Source organism: Erythrolamprus reginae, chromosome 5 (genome assembly GCF_031021105.1).
Source record: "Erythrolamprus reginae isolate rEryReg1 chromosome 5, rEryReg1.hap1, whole genome shotgun sequence".
In the NCBI taxonomy this organism is placed as follows: domain Eukaryota; kingdom Metazoa; phylum Chordata; class Lepidosauria; order Squamata; family Dipsadidae; genus Erythrolamprus; species Erythrolamprus reginae.
In genome coordinates this window covers 63464368-63489502 of record NC_091954.1, presented here as the reverse complement: position 1 = coordinate 63489502, position 25135 = coordinate 63464368, and the positions used below count along the sequence as shown (strand labels likewise).

Below are 25135 nucleotides of genomic sequence, written 5' to 3'. Positions count from 1 at the left end.
TCCTCAGATATTGAATTATGGATAGGGACACTCACACAGGCGCAATAGTGTGTGCGAATGTACTTTCAGCACCCAAGAGAAAAAAGGTTCGCCATCACTGTCTTACACAGTTTACCATATGCAATATAAAAGCAAGTCTCTTGTTTCTTGAAGCTACTCTAAATTAGCTATAGCTAACTGCATGCTCATGAACTCTAGCTTTGCAAGAAAAAACTGCTTCAATTGTTTTCTTTATACCAATTCTCTCTGAAATGCCTCACTTGTTTTCTTTAAATGAAATATCCATATAATGCTTTATTTTTTCTGTTCAGAACTGATGTCTCCGCTCCTGATTTTATAGTGAACATATTCTGTGTAAATTTCAGCTCTATAAAATAATACATGCAGGAACTTGAACTGAATTTGATAATGACCAGAACTTGGCCACTGTACTGTTCAACCAAAGCTTAAACATTTGAGGTTACATTACATATCAATAATAAATACATTATTTGAAAGGTGGGGGGAAGCACTCTATACCCCTCTCCATGAACTTAATGCTCCATTTGTGACAATCGTCTCATGAGTCCATAACAAAGTAAACACAAAATCTAGTAGCATATTGAAAACTTAAATTAATTTCCTGACTCTGCCAACTTAGATATTCAAATAAATGTAATGCTTCATCCCCGTTTGACATTACAAAAAAATTTCTACTTGGCAATGCAGATTTCTCACTATAAAAGTTCTGCTATTTTTTCTGTCAGAAAAAACATATTTTGTAATATTGATACTTTTACAAACTGAGGTAACATTAACTCATTTATTTACTCAATCAACTTTAAAAAAGTAGCAAACACTAATATTTCACTCTTTAAGAATTTGGGTTGTATGGGGGAAGCAAAGATTTAATGTTTATATTTCACCCATTTGTCACAGCAAGCTTATGCTGCTGCAACTAGAATTAGATTTTAATTTTTTAAAAAAATCAGAGGAATGACAATCCCATGCCAATCCCAGTCAAAATAATTGTTAACAATTTCTCACTGCTCTTCAATAATCCTGCCATATCTTTCTTGTGCTGAGTGCTTCTATGGCTTTGTTCTTATATCTGATGTATTTCATTTTTTATCATTTTAATTTATTAACTGTAAACTAATCAAATTCATATAAGACAATTATTCTGGCTCTGTTATTTCATTTCTACCATTCAGCCAGCTCCTAATTTATTATTTAAGTGCACATTTATTACCAGGGGAACAAGTTTACTGTTTCAAACATTTGGAAAGCATATTGTCCATTTATTTTCCCACTGACCTTGGAGGTATAAACAACAATGGAACACCTGTTCCAGTGCAGCCCAATTCATAGTCTCATCTACTTTTACATTTACATTGCTATTCAACCAGTGATGATCTATGGGCAACATATATTTATTTATTTTCCTGTCCTAATATTTGGTATATTATGTATTTATATTTTTTTTCATATAAGGCATGAGATAGAAATGATTGCAATTTTTAAAGTATGATTAGCCCCATTTTACCTAAAGGGAAAAATCTAAGTGTCATTTTATTTCTAAACTGACTAAAATAAAATTCAAATGCCCCTATGAATAATGCATGTTTTTCCCAAAAAGACATTGTGGTCCAAGAGATCATCCCTGAGAACAGTACTGCAAATATACTTAAAAACTTTTGGATAAATTGTAGTCTCAAGTACAACGCTGTCCATGGATTAGTCATGAATGCTGCAAGACCTACATATTTAGGATGAATTCTGTTACGTTGATATGCTTTTTTCCCTGAGCTAGGCGCTGATACAAAAGCACTGAAGTATTTATAGCTTACTTACTGGTGCAGTTGCTTGTTTTTCTCACTGCTTTAAATAACTTCCTTAATTATTATGCAGAGCAAACACAGTGCATTTCTTTAAATTCATTTAAATAACATGGCTCTTTTTTTTTTTTGCTGCAGTTGTCCCATGAGGTTTTGTTCTTTCAAACATCTTCTGAAAATTTAAGAGATTTTTGAAAATGTGGAATCTCCACTAAGAATCAGTCCATAATGAAGTATAAGCAACCCATCCTGGAAAGAAAGAGAGAAATTGTATAAATCAAAAATCCAATGAAACCCGCAAACTACAAAAAGCAATGACTTGTACAGACAAATTTTCTTATTGTGCATTTGGTACAAGGGAGAGTTTTATATACAGTACTGTATTTTTAGGAGTATAAAACGCACTGGAGTATAAGACGCACATTAGTTTTGGGGGAGGAAAATGGGGAGAGGGGGGGAATCTGCCTACCAGGTATTCATCTGGTTAGCATCCTTAGTTTGGTCAGCTTCAGCCCATTATTTTATCTTCTGGTTAAGGCTTAAAAAAACCTTATTCGGAGAGAGTAACAATGAAAGAGCCTGAAAGCCAGTAAGAACTGGGAAGACTGTTAGCACCTCGTTATGGCTGGAAAGAAACTTATTTGGAGCAAGTAAAGCAATGAAAAAAAGCCTGCAAAGACTTAGGGTTGGAGAGAGTAATAATGAAAAAGCCTGCAAGGTAAGAGCTGGGAAGATCACTAGCACCTATTTAGGGTTGGAAAAAAACTTGTGTGTGTGTGGGGGGGAAAGTACATTCATAGTATAAGACACATCCAAATTTTCAGCCACTTTTAGGGAGGAAAAAGGTGCGTCTTATACTCCGAAAAATATGGTAGTTGTTAAGGTACCAGGCTAGAAACCAGACAACTATGAATTCTAGTCCTACCTTAGGCTAATCAATCTCTCTAGTCCTAGTCTCTTTAGTCTCTCTCTAGTCTCTTCTAGTCCTACCTTAGGCTAATCAATCTCTCTAGTCCTAGTCTCTTTAGTCTCTCTCTAGTCTCTTCTAGTCCTACCTTAGGCTAATCACTCTCAGCCTTGGGAAGGAGGCAATGGTAAACCATTCCCAACAATCTTGCCCAAAGTCAGTTGTTAGAAATCAACACTAATTTGGAGGCACACACACACACACGCAAACACACAGAGATATTAAGTATTGGTATTGAAACAAAACATGTTTGGGTTAATAATTTTCTACAGAAACAACAAAAGACACGCAACTGAATCTAAATATTACATTTCTCCACCAGCAAAGTGACAAAATACAGTGATACCTCGTCTTACAAACGCTTCGTCATACAAACTTCTCGAGATACAAACCCAGGGTTTAAGATTTTTTTGCCTCTTCTTACAAACTATTTTCACCTTACAAACCTGCCGCCGCCGCTGGGATGCCCCGCCTCCAGATTTCTGTTGCCAGTGAAGCACCCGTTTTTGCGCTGCTGAGATTCCCCTTAGGCTCCCCTCCATGGGAAACCCCACCTCAAGACTTACATGTTTTTCTGATGCTGCAGGGGAATCCCAGCAGCCCAAAAATTCGCTGCCAACGGAAGTCCGGAGGTGGGGTTTCCCAGCGAGGGGAGCCTCAGTGAAATCCCTGCTGGGATTCCCCTGCAGCATCGCAAAAACACAGAAGTCTGGAGGTGGGGTTTCCCATGGAGGGGAGCCTCAGGGGAATCCCAGCAGCGCAAAAACGGGCGCTTCGGCTGGCAAAAGGGGTGAATTTTGGGCTTGCACGCATTAATCACTTTTCCATTGATTCCTATGGGAAACATTGTTTCGTCTTACAAACGTTTCACCTTAAGAACCTCGCCCCGGAACCAATTAAGTTTGTAAGACAGGGTATCACTGTATCTAAAAAATACATATTGTTTAAGTTACCTATTTGTGCCTTAAAATCTAATTCCCCATTAAGAGGAAAATAAGAACTATTGCCAACTTCGGATTTCATCATTTTACTTAACTTTCCATCTTCCTAACCTTGTTGTAGACTCCTCAAGGAATGTGAAAACAAATTTGAAGACAATTATGTTCATTATGGCTCCCTGCCTTTCCCTTGGGTAAGCATTTTAAGCATTAACATCAGACATGTCATGCTAACTATGTATATGGATCCCTTATGAAAATAGGACTTCATAATGAATAAGCTTCCAATTTTACTCTCCATAACAAATTTACAGAAAACACACTTATGGAAAACAACTTCCTGAAAAAGTAACATAAAGACACTTATTCATTGTGAGCATTGCCCTAGGAGTTTATTTAGATTTGGTACACATCAGGCCAGCAAGTCATGTAAAGAATTATGCATCATTTGGATGCTTATGGATCCGTATCTATTTAAGATTGAAAAGTAAGTAAAATATCTGGATATCACTATGACAAAAATATATGCTATTTCAAAATAACTGTTAAGGCATGAAATGAAGTTAAAAAAGATATTTTAGCATGGGAGAAACTGAACTGTCATTGATGGGGAGAATTTCTGTGATAAAAATAGATCACATTTTTAGAATGATGGTTTTGCTTCAGAAAATCCAGAGTTTTGACACATAATGGCACGATTTAAATTAGGGGTGTCAAACTTGAACTGATGGACAATGATGGTACTTTATTTTTGTATATATGATATGATATTTTTGTATATGATCGGAGAAATATGATTTTATAGCCTGGAGGTCAGAAAAGGGAGACATGATTGAAATGTTTAAATATATTAAGGGTGTGAATATGGTTTTAGAAGGCAGTATTTTCAATTTTAAGCAAAAATAAAGAAATAGGGGCATAACTTCAAACTGACAGGAAGGAAGTTCAAAATTAATGTTAGAAAGCATTATTTCACAGAAAGAATAGTGGAAGCTAGGAACCAACTTTCAGCTGAGGTAATAGGTCAATAATCAATAACTGAATTTAAACATGCTTTGAATAAAAAATATCAATCATCCACTAAAAACAAAAAAAAATTGAAAAAGACAAAAACAAATCAACCAAATTCCCAAAGGAAAGATTCAAAGGACCAGTAGGCCTTTTTATGCCATCAGTTTTCTATGTTTCTATAATTGCAGCAAGATTAATCTATGCACAAAGATGAAAAGACTGGGAAATACGTATAACAGAAGTATTAAAGATAATGGAAATTGCCAAGATGGCCAAATTATCTTCTTTCATGAGAAAAGAAATATCTACATTTCTCGCTGACAGGAAATCCCTTATAGACTTTTTATGGAAAACAGAACAAAAATGAATACATGATTTATAGTTTTGATTACTATTCAGGATAGATTAAAATAAGAGAGATATGTCATAACTTTAGGTAAAAAGGTAAATTTATAATTATAACTGCTGCAAAGATTAGAAATCACTTTTTGTATCTTTGTTTTCTTTTATATTTTTCTTGTATTTTTTCTTTCTTGCACTTCTAATTTTCTATTTGATTTCTTTTTTTATTATTAGCTTGTAGTAGGTTTTATCTTTAAAAAAACTTTAAATCAAATTATAAAAAAGTATCCAATCTGTGCATAGTTTCCATATATTTTATTTAGTCATTCTGCCTACAATATGTTATATGGTAGCAGTGTACAATTTTCCCCAGAGGGCCACATGAAAAACCGGATCTGTTGTGGAGGGCTTCTACCATCCTGCCCCCAATATTGCCACCACAATGCCCCCCCCCCAACACTGTGGGACAGAAAGAGAGCCATGGGCCAGATGTGACCTGTAGGCCTTAAAATGCCCAAGTTTGATCTACAAGATTGCTTTGCAGATAGTCCAAGCATGACTGTGCATCTTCAGACCCAATTAGGACATACAGTATATTTGCCAAAGTCTCCTTAGACACTTGTACAGAGGTTCCTAGTAGGGACAGCAATAATTGCATTTTCTTCTATATTTCTGATGCTGTGTTTTGGATTTGATATAATGATTGCAAAAGTCTTAACACATAATTTAATGCAAAATAACACAATTAATTCACTGTGATTTTTATCATCACTGTCTTGTAACTGTTAATTACATTTTCAGGTTTTCTGTATAATTCAGATTTAGCACTTCTGCACTGTGAAAATACATCATGAGTAGTTTCATATGTAATTTTATTTACTGAATCTGAATCTTTTTTTCAGATTTGATGAAAGCAGAAATTGGATTGTAAACCATATTTCATATGTTATACATTATTCTGACTACTTTCTCTGAAGTCATAGATAAATGTAGAAGCACTATGTTTTCTTCCCACTGTTGAGGCAAACTTACACCTTCTACTTACAGAACTCTCCTTTCCTATGCTATGCATTATGAAAACTGGTATACTGTGTGTGCACTTGGGAATGCCTTGTTTATGTCCTGGCCCTTTCCTTGCCTGCTTGTCAAAACGTCTTCATCGGTTTTGAAACCTATCCATTAAAGATATATGAATATAGTTCCTGTAGAAAGCCAGCATGGAACGTTGTATGGTGCCCAATCTTTCTATAGACGTTATGTAGAATATATAACGAGTCTGTGTATGTTTCAGTGTGCCAAGATGGTAGAATGTAAGGCAAATACATGGAAGAAAGCTGCAAGTTCAGTTTCTGGATTGGGAACACAAAGATTTTGACTTGAACAGTATGTATTTAGGAGTGCAAGAATATCCAGATCTCCAGACTCATTTTTTCAATAAATTTAAAAAAGTCTCCAAGTCACTTTTGTGAAAGACATAAAAATGATATCTCCAATAGTTTCTGCCTACTTAGTTGTTCTGGTAGGATGGCTGTATCTAGATCCCATTAATTAAACATTGTCATCTTCTGTGACCTAGGAAATAAATATCCCCACATTTGAGAACAGTGTCCTTCCAGAGATAAGAACAGTGTCTTCTTTCCTTGGGTTCTGGAAAGACTTAAATCCTGGTTTTGTTTCCAGGTCTAATGATTGTTATTTTAACAGCTACTAAACAATGTTGTCTGGCAGGACCCAGGGGAAGAGCCTTCTCTGTGGTGGCTCCGACCCTCTGGAATCAGCTACCTCCAGAGATTAGAACTGCCCCTACCCTCCTTGCCTTTCGTAAACTCCTCAAAACCCATCTCTGTCGTCAAGCGTGGGGAAACTGAGACATCTCCCCCTGCCTATGTAGTTTTAGTGCATAATATGACTGTATGTATGTTTTTTATATTGGGGTTCCTTGTTTTTAGATTTTTTAAATGTATAATTGCTATTTTAGATGTTAAATTATTAGATTTGTCAATGCATATTGTTTTTTATCACTGTTGTGAGCCGCCCCGAGTCTGCGGAGAGGGGCGGCATACAAATCTAATTAATAATAATAATAATAATAATAATAATAATAATAATAATACTGTCTTGTTCTGTGGGCTTTGTTAGCAGAGTATTTTAGTCTGGAGTACCTGTTGATTTAATGTTTCTTGGTATTTGTATTTTTTAGTTTTGCATGCTGCCAAGATTTACTAGAATTGAAGGCCAATGAATTTAAATAAATAGTGCCTGGAGATGGTAACAAAATACCATTCATAATTAGGATTGCTTTTAAACAAAACTTTTTTTAATTAACATGTCAGTACTTTACCTGCACTGCACTCTTCCCTAGAGCATTTTGAATTTCCCTTAGAGTCTGATATTGTTCCAGCAAGTGATCACCACATATTATGTCAACCTGAAATGAACAGAAAAGAAATTATCAAATAACTTAGTACTTAGTAAAAGGAGTGTTCAACGTAAAAAAGTATGCCTAATGAACAAGAATGATAGCAAGATTAACTATTAACAAGATACAGGAGTTCATGGCCACCATGGCAGCCATGGACCTGACCCAAGTAGTACAGGGTCCGACTCACGAGGGGGGGGCATGCACCCAACATGGTATTCCTCTCTGAGCAACTGAGTAATGGTCTGAGACTAAGGGGCTTAGAAGTGTTGCCTTTGTCATTGTCAGACCATTTTCTACTGTGGCTTGACTTCCTGGCTCCAATCCTCCCCCTCAGGGAGGCGGAACCGATTAAGTTGTTCCGCCCCAGGCGCCTGATGGATCCAGAAGGCTTTCAGAAGGCACTTGGGGTTCTTCCAGATACACTCGTCCACAGTTCGGCAGAGTCTCTGGCTGAGGCCTGGAACAAGGCTGCAGCGGAGGCCCTTGACCGAATTGCACCGCTGCGACCTCTCCGCGGCACTAGACCCCGTAGAGCTCCATGGTTCAACGAGGAGCTCCTGGAGTTGAAACGCCAGAATAGACATCTAGAGAAGCGATGGAGGAAGAGTAAGTTCGAATCTGATCGAACACTTGTGAGAGCTCATATTAAGACTTACAAAGTGACGCTCAAGGCGGCAAGATGCGTGTATCATGCTGCCTTGATTGCATCAGTGGAATCCCGCCCGGCCGCTGTTTAGGGTAACCCGCTTCCATCTTAATCAGGGGGGAGTTGGGGAGCCCTTGCAGAGTAGTGCCAATGATTTTAACACATTTTTCACTGTATTTGCCCATTTTAAACTTTACCCTTGTTTTACATACTTGTTAATATATAGGCAAAGAAGTATCTTAAACACTTCACTTTCTGGCTAATACTCTTTCAGATCAGATGTTGCTAAATTTGTTAAAAATGAGCAGCTGTGCTCAGTTGAAACATAATTTAAATTTAACAACGCATGAGCCCTGAAACCCAGTTCTCTGTGGAATACTATTTCTTTCCACTCACCATCCAGCATTAACAAGACTCAGAGGCACTAATTAGTCACATGTAACTATTGCGTGGCATTGCTCAATTCATCCAAGCCACTAAAAAGATGCAACTGAAACAAAAGCATGATCATTTGTTCATGATCATACCCTTTGCTATCACAAAGCTTTTCCTATGACATGTGCAAATTATTTATAGATTAGTGGAATTAAACTTCCTAGTATCAGATCTGAATTGTAGATGTATTTTCAATTGCTCTGAGGTTACTGTTGGCTACATTTTTCTGCTAAGTGTTATGACACATTTCCAATGCACAAGGAACTAAAAGTAATGGACTATTTTCCCTAATGCTCTCTACTATTTACACTTCATGTTATAATCCTCCATGTTGTGAGTGCTCCTTGTCCATTCTCAGGTCATGTCAGATTCTGAGGAGGGTGAGCCAGGCCCTTCTGATACTCTGGGTGGGGGGTTGCCGGCTGATGTAGAGAGAGCAAGAGTGTGAGAGAAAGTGACCTGAGTGAGCCTGAGGAGCCACTAGAGGGGGCTGATAGGACAATGGGGGAGTGGTCCCAGTCAGAGGATGAGGAAGACATTAGAGTGGAAAGTCAGTGGATAGACCCTCGCTATAGAAGATTGCTCAGAAGGCAAGAGGAGTTGCATAGTAAAAGGTATTAGTGTATTGAATTAGCCTCTTTGGGGTGATGTCACTTCCAGGCAGTATAAAGGCAATTGATCTTGGGAAAGAAAGAAAGAAAGAAAGAAAGAAAGAAAGAAAGAAAGAAAGAAAGAAAGAAAGAAAGAAAGTAAGTTATCTATCTATCTATCTATCTATCTATCTATCTATCTATCTATCTATCTATCTATCTATCTATCTATCGGATTTGTATGCCGCCCCTCTCCGTAGACTCGGGGCAGCATGTAACAATCCAATAATAAAACAACTAAAAACCCTTATTATAAAACCAAACATACACACAAACATACCATGCATAACTTGTAATGGCCTAGGGGGAAGGAATATCTTAACTCCCCCATGCCTGGCGGCATAAGTGAGTCTTGAGTAGTTTGCGAAAGACAGGGAGGGTGGGGGCAGTTCTAATCTCCAGGGGGAGTTGGTTCCAGAGGGCCGGGGCTGCCACAGAGAAGGCTCTTCCCCTGGGGCCCGCCAAACGACATTGTTTAGTCGACGGGACCCGGAGAAGGCCAACTCTGTGGGACCTTATCAGTCACTGGGATTCGTGCAGTAGCAGGCGGTTCCGGAGGTAATCTGGTCCAATGCCATGTAGGGCTTTAAAGGTCATGGCCAACCAAACTGGGTGTGGAGTTGTTCAAGAGAAGGATCTGAGACTGGGAGTGTGATTGAACAAGGCTTTAAAAAAACGCTGATTTCTGCCTCAATAAAACACATTCTCTGCAGGATGTTTCGGACTCAGCTTCTCTGAAAATGTTTACATTAAAATATGTGGAAACCTCATTTATCTGATCGCTGTTATACACATGATGTGGAGAAGCAAAAAAAGGTAAAATATGAATTATTGCAGTGTACCTGACAGCCAGGATCAAGATCCATCTTTCTTCTGAGAAATTTTTCCACGTGTCCAATTGTTGCCTCTCCTGAAACACGTACAAACTTCTTCTCCAGTGGCTACAAGAACAAAGAACGGGTTAAGTTACCGTTAGGTTGTAATATATAGGATCTTTTGCAAATAGTCAAACTCATGTTTACTTTAAAACCTTAAAATAGCCACAGAGAATGAAATCAATAATTTTTTACTGTTCATCCCTGAGACTTTGATAAGACAATAATTTGCTGTCTGGGTAAGTGGGCTGCATTGTAATACATAGCTCAGGTGCTACATTGTCCTTATCATAGTTCCCTCTAAGCTGAGCAGTGAGCAATCGCTCACTTAAAAATCATCATCAACTCAGAGTTTTCCAAACCTGCCCAGAAGCCGAGAGGGAAGGAGAGAGAGAGGAAGAGAGGAAGAGAGAGAAACAGATAGAAAAAAGAGAGGAAGGAAAAGAGAAAGAAAAAGAATGGGAGTAAGGAAGAGAGAAAGAAAATCAAAATCTAGTTTGAAACTAGCTCAACTATTTAAGTGGCATTTTGATATTGATAGAGTTGCCCTATTATGAGCTCACTGTTATAGACACACAGTACAGTATTTTATTTTGAAATTCTCTGAGGCAAAACAGGGTGGGTTTTTTATTTATTTGTTTGTTTGTGTTTGTTTGTTTGTTTAGTTATTATTTCTGTGCCGCCCAGTCCCGAAGGGACTGCCACTCAGACACTATACTTTTCCGCCCACCCCGCCAAAAAATTAGAGGGAACACTGGTCCTTATAGGAAACAATTGAAATTGATTTGAGGCTCCAGACATGGAAAATGAGTTCCAGCTTCCTGAGATATTTCTATTGCCCAAACAAATAATCAAAGCCCTTCACTTGACGAAAAATCTTGGCAGTGGACTGCAAAGGACAGAAACAGCGATGTACACAAGACAAGTTATTAAGAGAAACATACTGTCTAATCCTGTGAAAAAGAAGGGTTGAAAGATGACCAGGGCTCATGAAATCAAATGATCATTAGCCATAATTTCTGAACTCAAGGGGATAAATGACTCAGTCAAGAAAAAGTAGAGGACTAAAAGCATATACAAATCTATAAATTAAAATGTGAAGAGACTGATGATATTTTCATTCACCCTCTCTGTGGCCGTTGAGGAATTACAATATAAAGGAAAGCAGTAAACTGGAAGAAAAATTTGTATTTATGGATTATGGCATATACCACTAGTATAATAAGCTTTAAGGCTGTATCCTACAAAAGCAGGAAAGAAAAGAATGTAGTTCAGGAAGAATTTAAACTAAACTAAAAAAAGAAAAGAGTTAGTTATAGATTCAGCTAGAAAAGTGCTAGGGCTTAATCATATCATAAAAGAAATGTGGTCTGGAGATCACCAATACATAGTTGTAGGAAGGAAACTGGGATCTTTCAGTGTTTGTATGTATATTTATGGAGAATATAGCCACCCATGTTCTACAAATTTGTTCTCCCAATAAAAGCTTGCAAACATAATGACACATTTATTTTAATATAAGCAAAAACATTTGGTAATATCAATACCTTAAAATTCCCAGAGACATCATTTGCTCTGAAAGAAAGAGAAATGAGCATAATCAGTGTGTGGCGCAGCAACCAGAAATGAGCCGGGGTGGCGCAGCAGGTAGAGTGCTGTACTGCAGGCCACTGAAGCTGACTTGTAGATCTGAAGGTCAGCGGTTCAAATCTCATCACCAGCTCAAGGTTGACTCAGCCTTCCATCCTTCTGAGGTGGGTAAAATGAGGACCCGGATTGTGGGGGCAAAAGCCTAGCTCTGTTTAAAAAGTGCTATTGCTAACATGTTGTAAGCCGCCCTGAGTCTAAGGAGAAAGGCGGCATAAAAATTGAATAAATAAATAAATAAAATATACATACATTGGCATGCTCAATTTACAGCCATAAATCAAAACCCATGCTCCTTCCAGCACTTATTTTGTGGTTCCCAAAGAAAGCCTTTCATTTTTGGTTTTTAAGAGACCAAAAGGAAGAGAGAGGAAGATAGCATTCTCTTCCTTGCCCCAGACCTGTGGAATATGGAGGCAAGAGAGGCCCCCACTCTACTGGCCTTCCACTAAAGGGTTAAAATATAGGCTTCAATGGGGAGCTCAGGGAAGAGTATACAGCTGTGGGACTGGTTAGTGCCCGAGAGCCCTCCCTCGGCTTTTAAACTAATTTCTAAACATGTACAATCACAAAGGTTAAAGAAAATTGAACTACTATAAATTTATTTTTAAAATACACTTTTAATAAACCAGAATTTGCATGTTGCCAATTGTGATACATTCAAGCATATTTGTCATGAAATACTGCATGAATTGATGTGAACATTACTTGGTTATTATTGCCACCTAGTGGATACATAAAAGAGAGTACAGTGTTCCCTCAATTTTCGTGGTGGATGCGTTCCGAGACCGCCCGTGAAAGTTGAATTTCCGCAAAGTAGAGATGCGGAAGTAAATACACTATTTTTGGCTATGAACAGTATCACAAGCCGTCCCTTAACATTTTAAACCTCTGAATTGCAATTTCCCATTCCCTAAGCAACCATTTAGATTATTAGTCACCATGTTTATTTATTAAAGTTTATTTTAAAAAATATTTATTAAAGGCAGATGAAAGTTTGGTGATGACATATGACGTCATTGGGCGAGAAAAAACGTGGTATAGGGAAAAAACCCGTGAAGTATTTTTTAATTAATATTTTTGAAAAACCGTGGTATAGACTTTTCGCGAAGTTCGAACTCGCGAAAATTGAGGGAACGCTGTATTTTTTAGTTTCTTTCCTTCACATTATTGAGATTCTGAACCATTTTACATGATTAATTTGTATTTTCATTACATTAAGACATTGATGCACAAGTCATAAGCACCTTAAAGACATAAATGCGGATTGTCAACTAGTTACAATGTGGAATCTGCTACAGAGCTCGATTTAGTTTTAGTTTAGTTGGAAATGAGCTTACTTGGGTGTCATATTCTTCTTCTATCATGCTTCAAATTTTGAGTCAAATATATACTGATTTCCCAAATGGATATGTAGGATCTGAAATCAGTGGGATCTGAGCTCTATTTCTACATTTCATAGGAGTTCAGCTCCCCTCCATGTGTGGAAGGGAGCTGCTCTGGCAGGCTGCAGGAATGAACCTAAGGTTTTCAGGATCTGAGGTCTGTTTCTCTACTGTGCCTAAGGAGTTCACCTCCACTCAGCAAGCCCAGAGAAGAAAAGACAACTCTTGGCAGGAGACAGTAGTTTATCCAATGCTATCATAACTTTGGCTGGTTGTTAAAATACAGTGATACCTTGTCTTAGGAACTTAATTGGTTCCGGAAGGAGGTTCGTAAGGTGAAAAGTTCGTAAGACGAAATGCTGTTTCCCATACGAATCAATGGAAAAGCGATTAATGCGTGCAAGCCCAAAACTCAGAAACCCGGAAACCGGGCCGCCACCGCCAAAGGAGGCTTAAGCCCCTTCGCCGTACGTGTCATCCTGGGTGAAGCGCTGGGGGGAGGGAGTCAGGAAGGTCCTTCTGCTCCCCCCACCCAGCGGAAAACACAATGGAGGTCCGCCACCGCCGGTGGCTTGAGCCTCCCTTTGCTCCATGCCGCTTTGCCCTGCCTGTCGTTCTGTGCGAAGCGCTGGGAGGAGGGCATCAGGAAGGTCCTCCTGCTCCGCCCCTCAGCCAAAAACACAAAGGTGGTCTGCCGCCGCCCGCTTGAGCCAGGATGACAGGCAGGGCAAAGCGGCGTGGAGCAATGGGAAGCTGAAGCCGCCGGGGGTTTGAGCCTCCCTTTGCTCCACACAGCTTCGCCCTGCCTGTCATCCTGGGCGAAGTGCTGGGAGGAGGGCATCAGGAAGGTCCTCCTGCTCCACCCCCCAGCTGAAAACAGAAAGGCGGTCTGCCGCCGCCCGCTTGAGCCAGGATGACAGGCAGGGCGAAGCGGCGTGGAGCAATGGGAAGCTGAAGCTGCCGGCGGTTTGAGTCTCCCTTTGCTCCACGCAGCTTCATCATCCTGGATGAAGCGCTGGGAGGAGGGCGTCAGGAAGGTCCTCCTGCTCCACCCCCCAGCCAAAAACACAAAGGCGGTCCACCGCTGCCCGCTTGAGCCAGGATGACAGGCAGGGCAAAGCGGCGTGGAGCAATGGGAAGCTGAAGCCGCCGGGGGTTTGAGCCTCCCTTTGCTCCACACAGCTTCGCCCTGCCTGTCATCCTGGGCGAAGTGCTGGGAGGAGGGCATCAGGAAGGTCCTCCTGCTCTACCCCCCAGCTGAAAACAGAAAGGCGGTCTGCCGCCGCCCGCTTGAGCCAGGATGACAGGCAGGGCGAAGCGGCGTGGAGCAATGGGAAGCTGAAGCTGCCGGCGGTTTGAGTCTCCCTTTGCTCCACGCAGCTTCATCATCCTGGATGAAGCGCTGGGAGGAGGGCGTCAGGAAGGTCCTCCTGCTCCACCCCCCAGCCAAAAACACAAAGGCGGTCCACCGCTGCCCGCTTGAGCCAGGATGACAGGCAGGGCAAAGCGGCGTGGAGCAATGGGAGGCTGAAGCTGGTGGCGGCAGCCGCAGCAGCCCGCCTTTGTGTTTTCGACTGGGGGAGGGCAGGAGGGCCGGCCTGACACCCCGCCCCCCAGTGCTTCGTCTTCTGCCGGCCAGAAGGAGGAGGAAGGAGGGCATCTTGGCCAGCCACTGGAAAGCCAGGGGAAAATCCCAGGCACTTCATCTGGCAGTCGGGAGGCGGGGAATGTCGGCGGGAGCGAGAAACGAATGGGAAATCCCATCGGGTGTAGTCACAAGGCAGGGGAATCCCTGCATCAATAAGTGAGCGCACGCACAGTAAGAGAGCCCAGGGACCCGGGCTCGTGTTCATAAGACAGAAAGGGTTTTTAAGACGAGGCAAAGAAATCTTAACCACCGGGTTCGTATCTCGAAAAGTTTGTATGACGAGGGGTTCGTAAGACAAGGTATCACTGTATTTGCAAATCAGGGACTACCTGTATGGACAACAATATGCATGATTTATAGCTTAATGAATTGGACTTTAGCAAATCACAAAGCTAAATCAAAGCATAGTGAAAACAATGCTACTTTCTATATAAGAAAGTTGTTTTCTTCAGACACCACTATCAACATACGTTGAAAACTGAGCAAATTGATGTAGTTGCAGACCTTAATTTATTCCACTATCCATTGATCTTTTCACTGTATTAAAAATCTAATAATGCAACTTAAAATTGTGTAATAATATAATAGATCCATATAGGTGATCATTTCTAATCACAAAAAGTGACAAAATATGCACAGTAATTGCATAATTGAAGCTCTGCCCTTTTACATTCACAATGAGACATCACAGTTTAAGTATGCAAGGGACAGAGTTGACATCATAATGCACATTTTACCACCTGATTTGCATGCTGTTACCATATTTATTCATATTTCTGTCAATATCAAGACTTAAACATGATTTAATAAACAATAATTCCCAGAAATTAAATTTTAACTTACCCAATAAATTCCAGAAGAAGTGACACATCAAGTTCTGGAGGAATACGGAATACAGGGGGAGGGTCTCCCTTGCGTGGTCTCCCCCTGCTCACTGCCATTGGCTGGGGTACAGCTAAAATGTAAAAGATTAATCATGCTAGGAACAGAAAATAAAATAAATATATTTATGCTTCTTTCCCTGCAATACCTGTAGATTGCTCTTCTTTCAACCTTTTCTTTTTTTAATCCACGGTGTCTTTTCTCTGAGCAACCCATTGCCTCTATCACACTGGTGATGCTTTAACACCATTTGCACCATTGCTCCAGAAAACAAACATTTGGAGAAGCAATGCATTTCTTTTCTAGATGTATTCAAATGGAGGTTGGATAACTTTCAATCAGAAATGCTTTGATTTGGATTCTTATGCTGAACAGGGGAATGGACTTCATGGCCTAAATGTTTCCTTCCAACCCCATGATTTCTCAGCTCCCTATTTTTTCTCTTATTTATTTTATTATTTATTTATTAATCAGATTTGTATGCCATCCCTCTCCGTAGACTCGGGGCGGCTAACAATAATAATACAATGTAAACAAATCTAATATTTAAGTTAATTTAAAAAACCCCAATTTAAGAAACCAATCATACATACTGGCATACCATGCATAAATTTTATAAGCCTAGGGGGAAGGGAAAGTCTCAATTCCTCCATGCCTGACGACAGAGGTGGGTTTTAAGGAGCTTACGAAAGGCAAGGAGAGTGGGGGCAACTCTGATATCTGGGGGGAGTTGGTTCCAAAGGGTCGGGGCCGCCACAGAGAAGGCTCTTCCCCTGGGTCCCGCCAAACGACATTGTTTAGTTGACGGGACCCGGAGAAGGCCAACTCTGTGAGACCTAACTGGTTGCTGGGATTTGTGCGGCACAAGGCGGTCCCGGAGATATTCTGGTCCGGTGCCATGAAGGGCTTTATAGGTCATACAGTATTCTCTGTCTTGGAAGTATTATCAACTCTGAAACTTCTTTCTAACTATTTTTCTTCTTTCCTTTATGTCCCATAGTTTTATAGTCTTCCTTCACTTTATGTGTTCCATTGTAACAATATACAATACTTTCATACATATAACAGTTTGTAGTAATCAGGTCTCAGACCAGCAATGCTAAGAATGGCCAAGAGTAGGGAAAAAAAGAGAATTCAAAAAGAGCAGTAATGAAGAGATAGTGATAAAGATATGCCTCCACAAATCTATTCATTTGTGCCCTATAGGCAAATGCAATCAGAAGTCTTAAAACAATATAATACAAGAACAACTGTCTTGCAAATTAGAAAATTGTCAAATTTGGCTAGGTTTTTGGTGTCGGAGTGTCCTTTATATAAATCTTATTAAAACAAAAGATACATCTTCTCCAAAATATCTGTATCTAGATGATACAGGCAATGAAATTACTTTTCATTGCCTGTATCATCTAGATTCAGATATTAGCTACTAATATAGGATTACAGATATTACAGATACAGAATACAGATATTTTCTCATTGCAATTTTAATAGCTTTATGTAAACATTACTGTTTCTAACTTTCATATTTATCTCAAAGATTCAAGAAAAGTAAGAAATGGTGTTGAATTTCTGAGAGAGCCGCAGGCAGGTGACAAAACACAATTCTAAAAATCTGATTAATGAGCAAGAACTGGCACAATCAACAATCTTAGTGCAGTCTGATATATGAACAAAACTACTCACTAAAATATCATCTTTAAAATGTTTGGAAGAAAAACCATGTTCATTACATATGCCTAACCTTAGTAGCTCTTTAATAAGAAAATATTAATCATTTAGAATGTTATTTCTTTAAGCTATGGGTTTTTAAAGAAAATTTAAGTACCATAAAATATTTTTTCAATACTTTTTTTATAACCAAAACAATTATAATGTCAGAAAAGGAATACATATTGGTCTTAGTATGTAGAAAATACATACATAGCTACATATGTCTTGGCATGAAGTATAATAAAAAAGTATTTAATTTAAATTTTAATAAATTCACTTTATTTTCAGCAATAGTATATACACAGTTAAAAAAAACTTACCAAGTTTGGGTAATTCTAAACCTCTTTCCTTGTAGAAATCATGCATTCTCTTTTTTTCTCCTAAATGTATAAATACAAAAGGACTGGTTATCCTCAGCCTAAACAATATGGATCTAGTTGTGAGCCGCCCCGAGTTTTCGGAGAGGGGCGGCATACAAATCTACGGTAATAAATTATTATTATTATTATTATTATTATTATTATTATTATTAGTTGAAATGGAGTAAGTAGACAAAAACAGACAAAACAATGATAACCTATTAATATGATAGAGATGCTGATATGAAAATAAGAGATCAGCTAGAATCATGTATGCTATAGATATGTTTTCAATGTATATGCATTGATATGGAGTTAAACATTTTTAAAAAATCATTAAGAAAAGAAAAGAATCTAACACCCCCCCCCTCCCGAATTTGTATTTTTTTTAAAAGAAATGAAACAAATGGTAAAATGCTGCACAGACCTGGAGCAAAAAGACTAAGAAAATGAATATGAGAAAATAAAACTTGGGAATGTATCTTTATATGAACATGTGTCATTAAAAAAAAAAAGATTAAGTATTATAAATACATATTATTTCTAGATTAATGAATGTATAGGTGAGAGTAATTTATAAAGAAAAAAGTTTATGAAAATAGGAAACCTGCAGGTATAGGTAATAAATAGCTATCATATTTTAATAGTTTGTCTTCGATAAGTTTTTTAAAGATCTTAGTTGTTAATTTTTCTGAACAATTTCTGGTTCATCCAATAAGAGGACTGTATTAATTTTCTAATATTTTGTAATAAAAATTGGAGAGATAATAAAAGGAACTTTTATTACCTCTCAGGTTTTTATGTTGCAATAATTTATATCTATTATGTTGCAATAACTTATATCAATTAGAAAATCTGGCTAATAAATAGTAATATATTGTGAAAGACCATGAGACATTTTCTTTGTTTCTTCAAAAATACTTGATTAAAATATTATATAACCGAGGATTTTCAGCACTGATGATTAGTATAAATCTGCTACAATTTCACCAATACAAGCTAGAGATGCCACAACTAACATAATGTAATTTCAGTGCAGAATAGTTTTTCCTAGGAGTTATCTTGATGTTCAATATTTATGATTTACTACAATATAATAATTTTATATTACCAAGAGATTCAGACATATTCAATTTCAAATCCTACATCTTGCTGCTAGAGTTTACTTTAATTCTACTGCTGTTACAAATTTAACTGACAGAAATAGTGCATTTTATTATAAGAAGATTATAGTACCAAAATAATATAAAGCACTGAATTTTTGATAGTCAATCTTAAAATGATTTGTGAATACCCCATGCTAAAAAAAAGAGTTCAGCAATCATTCTACTAATCTACCTATCCTGATAGTCCTTATTTAGTAACTATAATTGAAATCAACAACTTTGTTCCTAAGCAAAATAGCTTTATTTCTTCTTTACTTTATAGTCATAAATATGAGGACTGGTCACAAGTTACTTTTTCATCACTATTGTAACTGAGAACAATTGCTAAACAAGATAGTCATTGAAGACTTTTAAGATGATGATGATGATGAACAGGTGTGAAAAGGGCACATAAGATGAACATTCTAAAGAAAGTGAACCATTCCTTCTAAACACAAATCTTATAAGCTAAGAATCTCTAACTGAAGTATTACAAATTATATCGTGGAGTATGTGGTTCTTCAGCAAACTATCAATCATGTTGAATTAAAAAATCTAAAAAAGGGGACTAACTTACATGGCAACATAAAATATATACAAATAAAGAAGTTACATTCAGTTAGTTGTATCTTTCAGTTTTATCAAGAGCAACCAATTCAGATGTAAAAACTTACTTTCTTCCAAGTTGTCAACTAATTTATATACTATGTCTTGTAATTGTCGATCCAGTCTATAAAAAGAAAATAAAAAGTAATTTTTAAATGTAACTTCTTTTTATTACAGTGACATATTGAAAGATAGGCACTGACACAAAATTATTAAAAACTATAAGTTATTATAAAACAATATTGGCAAAATTTCCATGTCAAAATGACAAAAGCAACTTTATTAGCATTTTTGAAATACCATATTAACCTTTTAACATAATAAGTCCCAGAAACAGACTGGAAAAATATCAAGTATCAGTGAAGTGTGATCTGTGGATTAGTTTCAATGTTTTAATGATAAAGTTAATGGTTTTGAACATATTGCTAGAATTTCAGAAGATTTAAACATATTCTCCTGTATCAAGCTATTTAAAATAATTCTTAGCTCCAACAGTTAATGTCGACTAAAATTAACATAAGAACATTAACTAAACTGTTCATTTATGCACAAAATAAATACAGAGTATACCATAATAGGTAAATTACCTGATATTATAAAGTGGCTGTGTCTGATGTACTACAATGTTGCATTTTGGACATCTGTTACTGTAGTAAAAATGTCTTACTATGCAGCTTTTACAAACTGTAAAAAAAAGTAATTACATGACTGATACAAAATGACCCTTATTATTATTGAAAGCAGTAAGGTCTAGAATCTGCAGATACACAAAAGTTATAATGGACTTCAAAAAGCTACTTATAACCCACCCCCAAATTATGACTGCCTCCAGTGAAGGGCTACCGAATTTTTACTACCACACTGTGGGCGTAGTTTATGCAGGACACCCTGCATTTTCTTTCAACATCATTCAGTGCAATTTGGGTGCTCTGGTGTGCGTCCTCCCACACTGCGTTCCCCCCCCCCATCCGGGCAGCAGCCCACCCCTGGCTGCCTCCCCTTATAGTCAGTCAGTCAGTCAGTCAGTCAGTCAGTCAGTCAGTCAATCAATCAATCAATCAATCAATCAATCAATCAGTCAGTCTAGAGCTGGATCTATACCATTTCAGGCAAGTGACTGTCCAGTCTCTTCTTAAAAGCTTTTCTTAAAAACATGAAGTGGTTTAACTTCATGTGACTGCATTTTCTGTGCTTGGCAAACAGCTCACATTTACAATTGGTTGCAGCATTCTGTATTCACATGGCTACAATTTGCAACTTTCTCTGTTTTGCAGCAGGTCAAGCAAAAGATGCCCATTAGACATGCAGGATTTGCTTAACAACCACATTGTTCACTTAATGGCATGATTAGCTTAATGACTGCAGTGACCAGCCTTATGACCATCATAAAATAGTCATAAAATCGAGTCCAACAATTTATGACCAAGATTCTGGGCTTCATTGTGGTCGTAAGTCCTGGCAAAGATATAAAGTAACAGCAAAATAAAAATGCAAAAGTAACAGTTCTACTTAGATTTGTAAATTATTTTTACACATTGCCATTAATCCAATCTTATTAACACAAACTTCATAACTGTATCCACTAGCCCATTTTTATTTAATATACAGGAGTTTACTGAAGCCAGATATAGTAGATTCACTTGGGGGGATCTACTGAATGATGAATATTGAATTTATACCTGTAATTCAGAATACCATAGTTCAGTTCACACTATTTCAGTTTTTTTAGACAGCAGACTATCACACAATAATTTATTATTCTAATTTGCAGTAGGAAAGCTCCGAGATTAAGCAGTTGGTTGTCTTTTGCTTGGTAAACAAAGCAATATTTTTTTACCTACCTGCTTCAGGCTTTAGCCTCAATCAATTATTCTGTTGAGTTGATACCAGAAAATTGTCCCCCAGATTTAGATTTCCATAAGGCTGTTATAGATTCAGTTTGGCCATGATAAATGAACCATGAACCAAGTTAAGAAAATGAACTTTGCATAGTTAATGTACTTATTCAGAATAACATATCTCCTTGTAGGAGACTGAATGTCAGACTAAGCTCTAAAATATTTTTAAACATGTGCAAGAAAAGGGAAAAAGAACAATTTAGGAATTTCATAATACATGGTTTGTTGAAATTTTCTAGGATTTTCCTTAAAGGCGTCTACTTCAGTTGGTGTACACAATATTATAACACTCTGTTGTAAGGCAGATGCACAGTATAATTCCATGATGAAAAACATGAAGCTTCTTTAAGAACTTACAGAAAGGTATCAAGTTCAAGCTCATTTTCTGAAGCACCCTTTTCCTTCAAACTTAATGTTTTGTTGCAACTTTCATATTATCAAGTTGTATGGAACTCTATTTCAACATATGTAAACTTGTTTTCAGAAATATTTTAGTTTTATATATTTTAACATTGTAAGCTGCCCAGAGTTGCAACAGCCAGCAAACAAATTTAATCATAATTCCAAAACTTACATGTGTGAAGACATTCTGTGATGGTTGTGGCATCTATGAAATATCCCTTGCAGATGGAACACATGATATATGGTGCCAGTTCAGAAAGATTGATCATGCGCTGAAATTTTAGAAAAGCATATCAAGAATATTGTTTAACGGTTTGCTGATAAGGTTAGAATTTTTATATTTAAAATAAGTACTTGAGAACATGTTTTTTCAATAAACTATTTGCAAATAATAATGGCTATATTATGTAGTTGAAAGGAAATTTTATCTCTGCGAGCCTTCCAAGATTCCTACAGAAAGAGTTGTATGTCTCCAAAGCATATCTGAAAGGCCATATTAAAGAGAACTCCTGGGAAACAAGCATGTATCATCCCACATAATGTTTAATATTGATCTCTTTAACTGCCTCAGGAACAGAGCAGTGTAAGAGTAGAAATAACCTACAAAAAGATATTGACAAAATTGAACGGGTCCAAAGACGGGCTACAAGAATGGTGGAAGGTCTTAAGTATAAAACGTATCAGGAAAGACTGAATGAACTCAATCTGTATAGTCTGGAAGACAGAAGGAAAAGGGGGGACATGATCGAAACATTTAAATATGTTAAAGGGTTAAATAGGGTTCAGGAGGGAAGTGTTTTTAACAGGAAAGTGAACACAAGAACAAGGGGACACAATCTGAAGTTAGTTGGGGGAAAGATCAAAGGCAACATGAGAAAATATTATTTTACTGAAAGAGTAGTAGATCCTTGGAACAAACTTCCAGCAGACGTGGTTGGGAAATCCACAGTAACTGAATTTAAACATGCCTGGGATAAACATATATCCATCCTAAGATAAAATACAGGAAATAGTAAAAGGGCAGACTAGATGGACCAAGAGGTCTTTTTCTGCCGTCAGTCTTCTATGTTTCTATGTTTCTAGGAAAGAAGAGACTAATGTAGTATAAACAACATACAACATATCCGCAAGAATCTTAAGACTCATTTATGTCGCCAGGCTTAGACTGTGGCCCCCTGGCTGCTGAATGTATGGTTGATGTATGAATGATTTTTAACATAATTGGAGATTTTAGATTAATTTATCTAGTTTTAATTAATTAGATTTAGCCATTGTATTTCATTGTTTCTTTTTATATGTTGTAAGCCGCCCCGAGTCCTTGGAGAGAGGCGGCATATAAATCCAACCAACCAACCAACCAACAAACAATAAACAAGCAAACATGTTCCAAGTAATGTACATTTCTTGTTTTCAGAATGTGATGGCAGATACTGCCTCTGTCCTGAAAAACAGCAGTATTTTTGCACAACCTATTGATAAATCCATCCTGTACTCATCCACAACAGGATAAGTACAGGAAACTTTTACACAACAGTATTTTAAAAAGTTTGTCTGGCAAGTTCTTTCAACCTTTTTCTGAAGCAAGGCAAGTTTTACAAACTACCACAATGTTTTGTTAGCATATGAAAGAAATTTGCAAGACAGACAACTGTTTTTAACCCGGGGTACACAAGTAATGTCACATTGTGAACACAGAAAGCAATGTGAGAGTACCTGTATCCCAAGAAAAATCAAAATGGCTCAACAATAATCTTATCAGCAAAGTTGCCCCAGGGTAATTTCAGGCTCTGGGACCTCCGCAGCTGTGCTTCACCACTCCTCGCGTCCCCTTAACCCCGCTGCCGAGGGAAGAGCGTTGTTACCTCGTCCTCCTCGTCGCAATCCATTTCGCCCTCCTCCGTGCCAAATCCTCCCAAGAGAGCCGTGGCTCCCCCTCCTGCAGTCCCTTCCTCCATCGCCTCTTCCTCATCCTCCAGCTCTTCGTTACCGCCACAGCTGGATGCAGAGCGGCTTCCCTGTTCGTAACGAGCACCCGTCCCGGAGCAACCAGGCGTGTCCAGCGCGGTTGCTGCTGCCGCCGCCGCTCCTTTAGCTTCCACTTCCTCGGTCGCTCCACCCGCCTCTTCAGCCACGGAGCCTTCGCTAAGTAGTGTCAACGCCATATCTCCGACCTAAAACGAGGCGCCGCTCGGCTTCCGTCCACACCACCAAACAGTTTTCCCACAGTTGCGGAGTATCGCTGTGCTACCCGGTCGGTCGCCTCCCTCTCGTTAATTTGCGCGAGGGGTCTGCTCCATCCCTCTAAGCAATTTTTTTTAAAGGGGGCGGGGGTGTTACCAATTTTAGCGCCTGCGCACGACTGATTTGGCGCGCACGTTTTCAGCACACCTGCATAATTTACATATTCGCGCTGAGTTCTGGGAAACCGAGTTAAATTTTGTTCCTCTTTTGCAGATGAGGAAGCGAGGGTCCCAAAGACCGTCCAGAACTCTCTTTTGTGTGTGGGGGTGGGGGTGGTAATTTTTTTAAAAAAATTCTTCACTCATATACCCATACATTTTTCATATACCTTCAATTTTCAATACAATACTGTACAATAATTTTCCATTTCCTTTTGATATATATCATTAAACAAGTGCTACCTCCTTTACTTTTATCACCTGGATGACCCAATGTATAACGTTTTTCAATATCCTTATTCAAGTTTATCAAGCTGTTAGCTGTTACATCTCATCAATTGGTTTGATTCAACTATTCAATTTAAGCTTTAATGCTTCTTTTCAATTATCATACTTCCTTATTTATTTCAAAAGTATTTCTTAACTCTTATCTTATACTAATTGCCCTTTTTTTAAAAAAAACAAAACCCCTGCTAATTCTTAAACAATAATTATCCACACATAACATCTATATCCTGCAAAATATTATCAAAACAATAACATTACTGGGAAGAAAAAAAGAATAACAGAACCAAATCTCAACAATTCCATGAACATAAATCAACTTACTTTCTACAAACATAATAATTTCTTAATTAAATTATAATATCCAAATGTTAATCCATCTAATCAATGTAAATTTATTTTAATAAAAAACTCATTTTAATTTTTGATATTAAAATAAGAGTTAACATCTAAAAAAATGCACACGGAAGTTGTTTCAAAACTGTGAGGCAGGGACAAAAATTAACGCAATAAAATATCTGATCTGTTTTATTTGTTTGTTTTGTCGAGTATGTATTGATGGTATACATAGATATAACAATGTTTATATACATGATACTAGCAAGAGAAAAAGATTAGGACAGGGAATGGAAGGCACGCTGTTGCACTTATATACACCCCTTACTG

General features: G+C 37.9%; 1 protein-coding gene across 1 annotated transcript; it reads right to left on the bottom strand.

Moving 5' to 3' along the window:
* Window positions 1-787: 787 nt before the first annotated feature.
* Window positions 788-24106, bottom strand: PCGF6 (polycomb group ring finger 6). Its single transcript, XM_070752768.1, has 10 exons — window positions 23648-24106; window positions 21958-22057; window positions 20073-20169; window positions 19554-19609; window positions 17696-17755; window positions 15627-15738; window positions 11651-11678; window positions 10071-10169; window positions 7417-7503; window positions 788-2066 (listed from the first exon to the last, which is right to left on the bottom strand). The coding sequence occupies exons 1-10, from the start codon at window positions 23945-23947 to the stop codon at window positions 1998-2000; spliced, it is 1008 nt and encodes a 335-aa protein (XP_070608869.1). The 5' UTR covers window positions 23948-24106; the 3' UTR covers window positions 788-1997.
* Between the last annotated feature and the right edge of the window lie 1029 nt (window positions 24107-25135).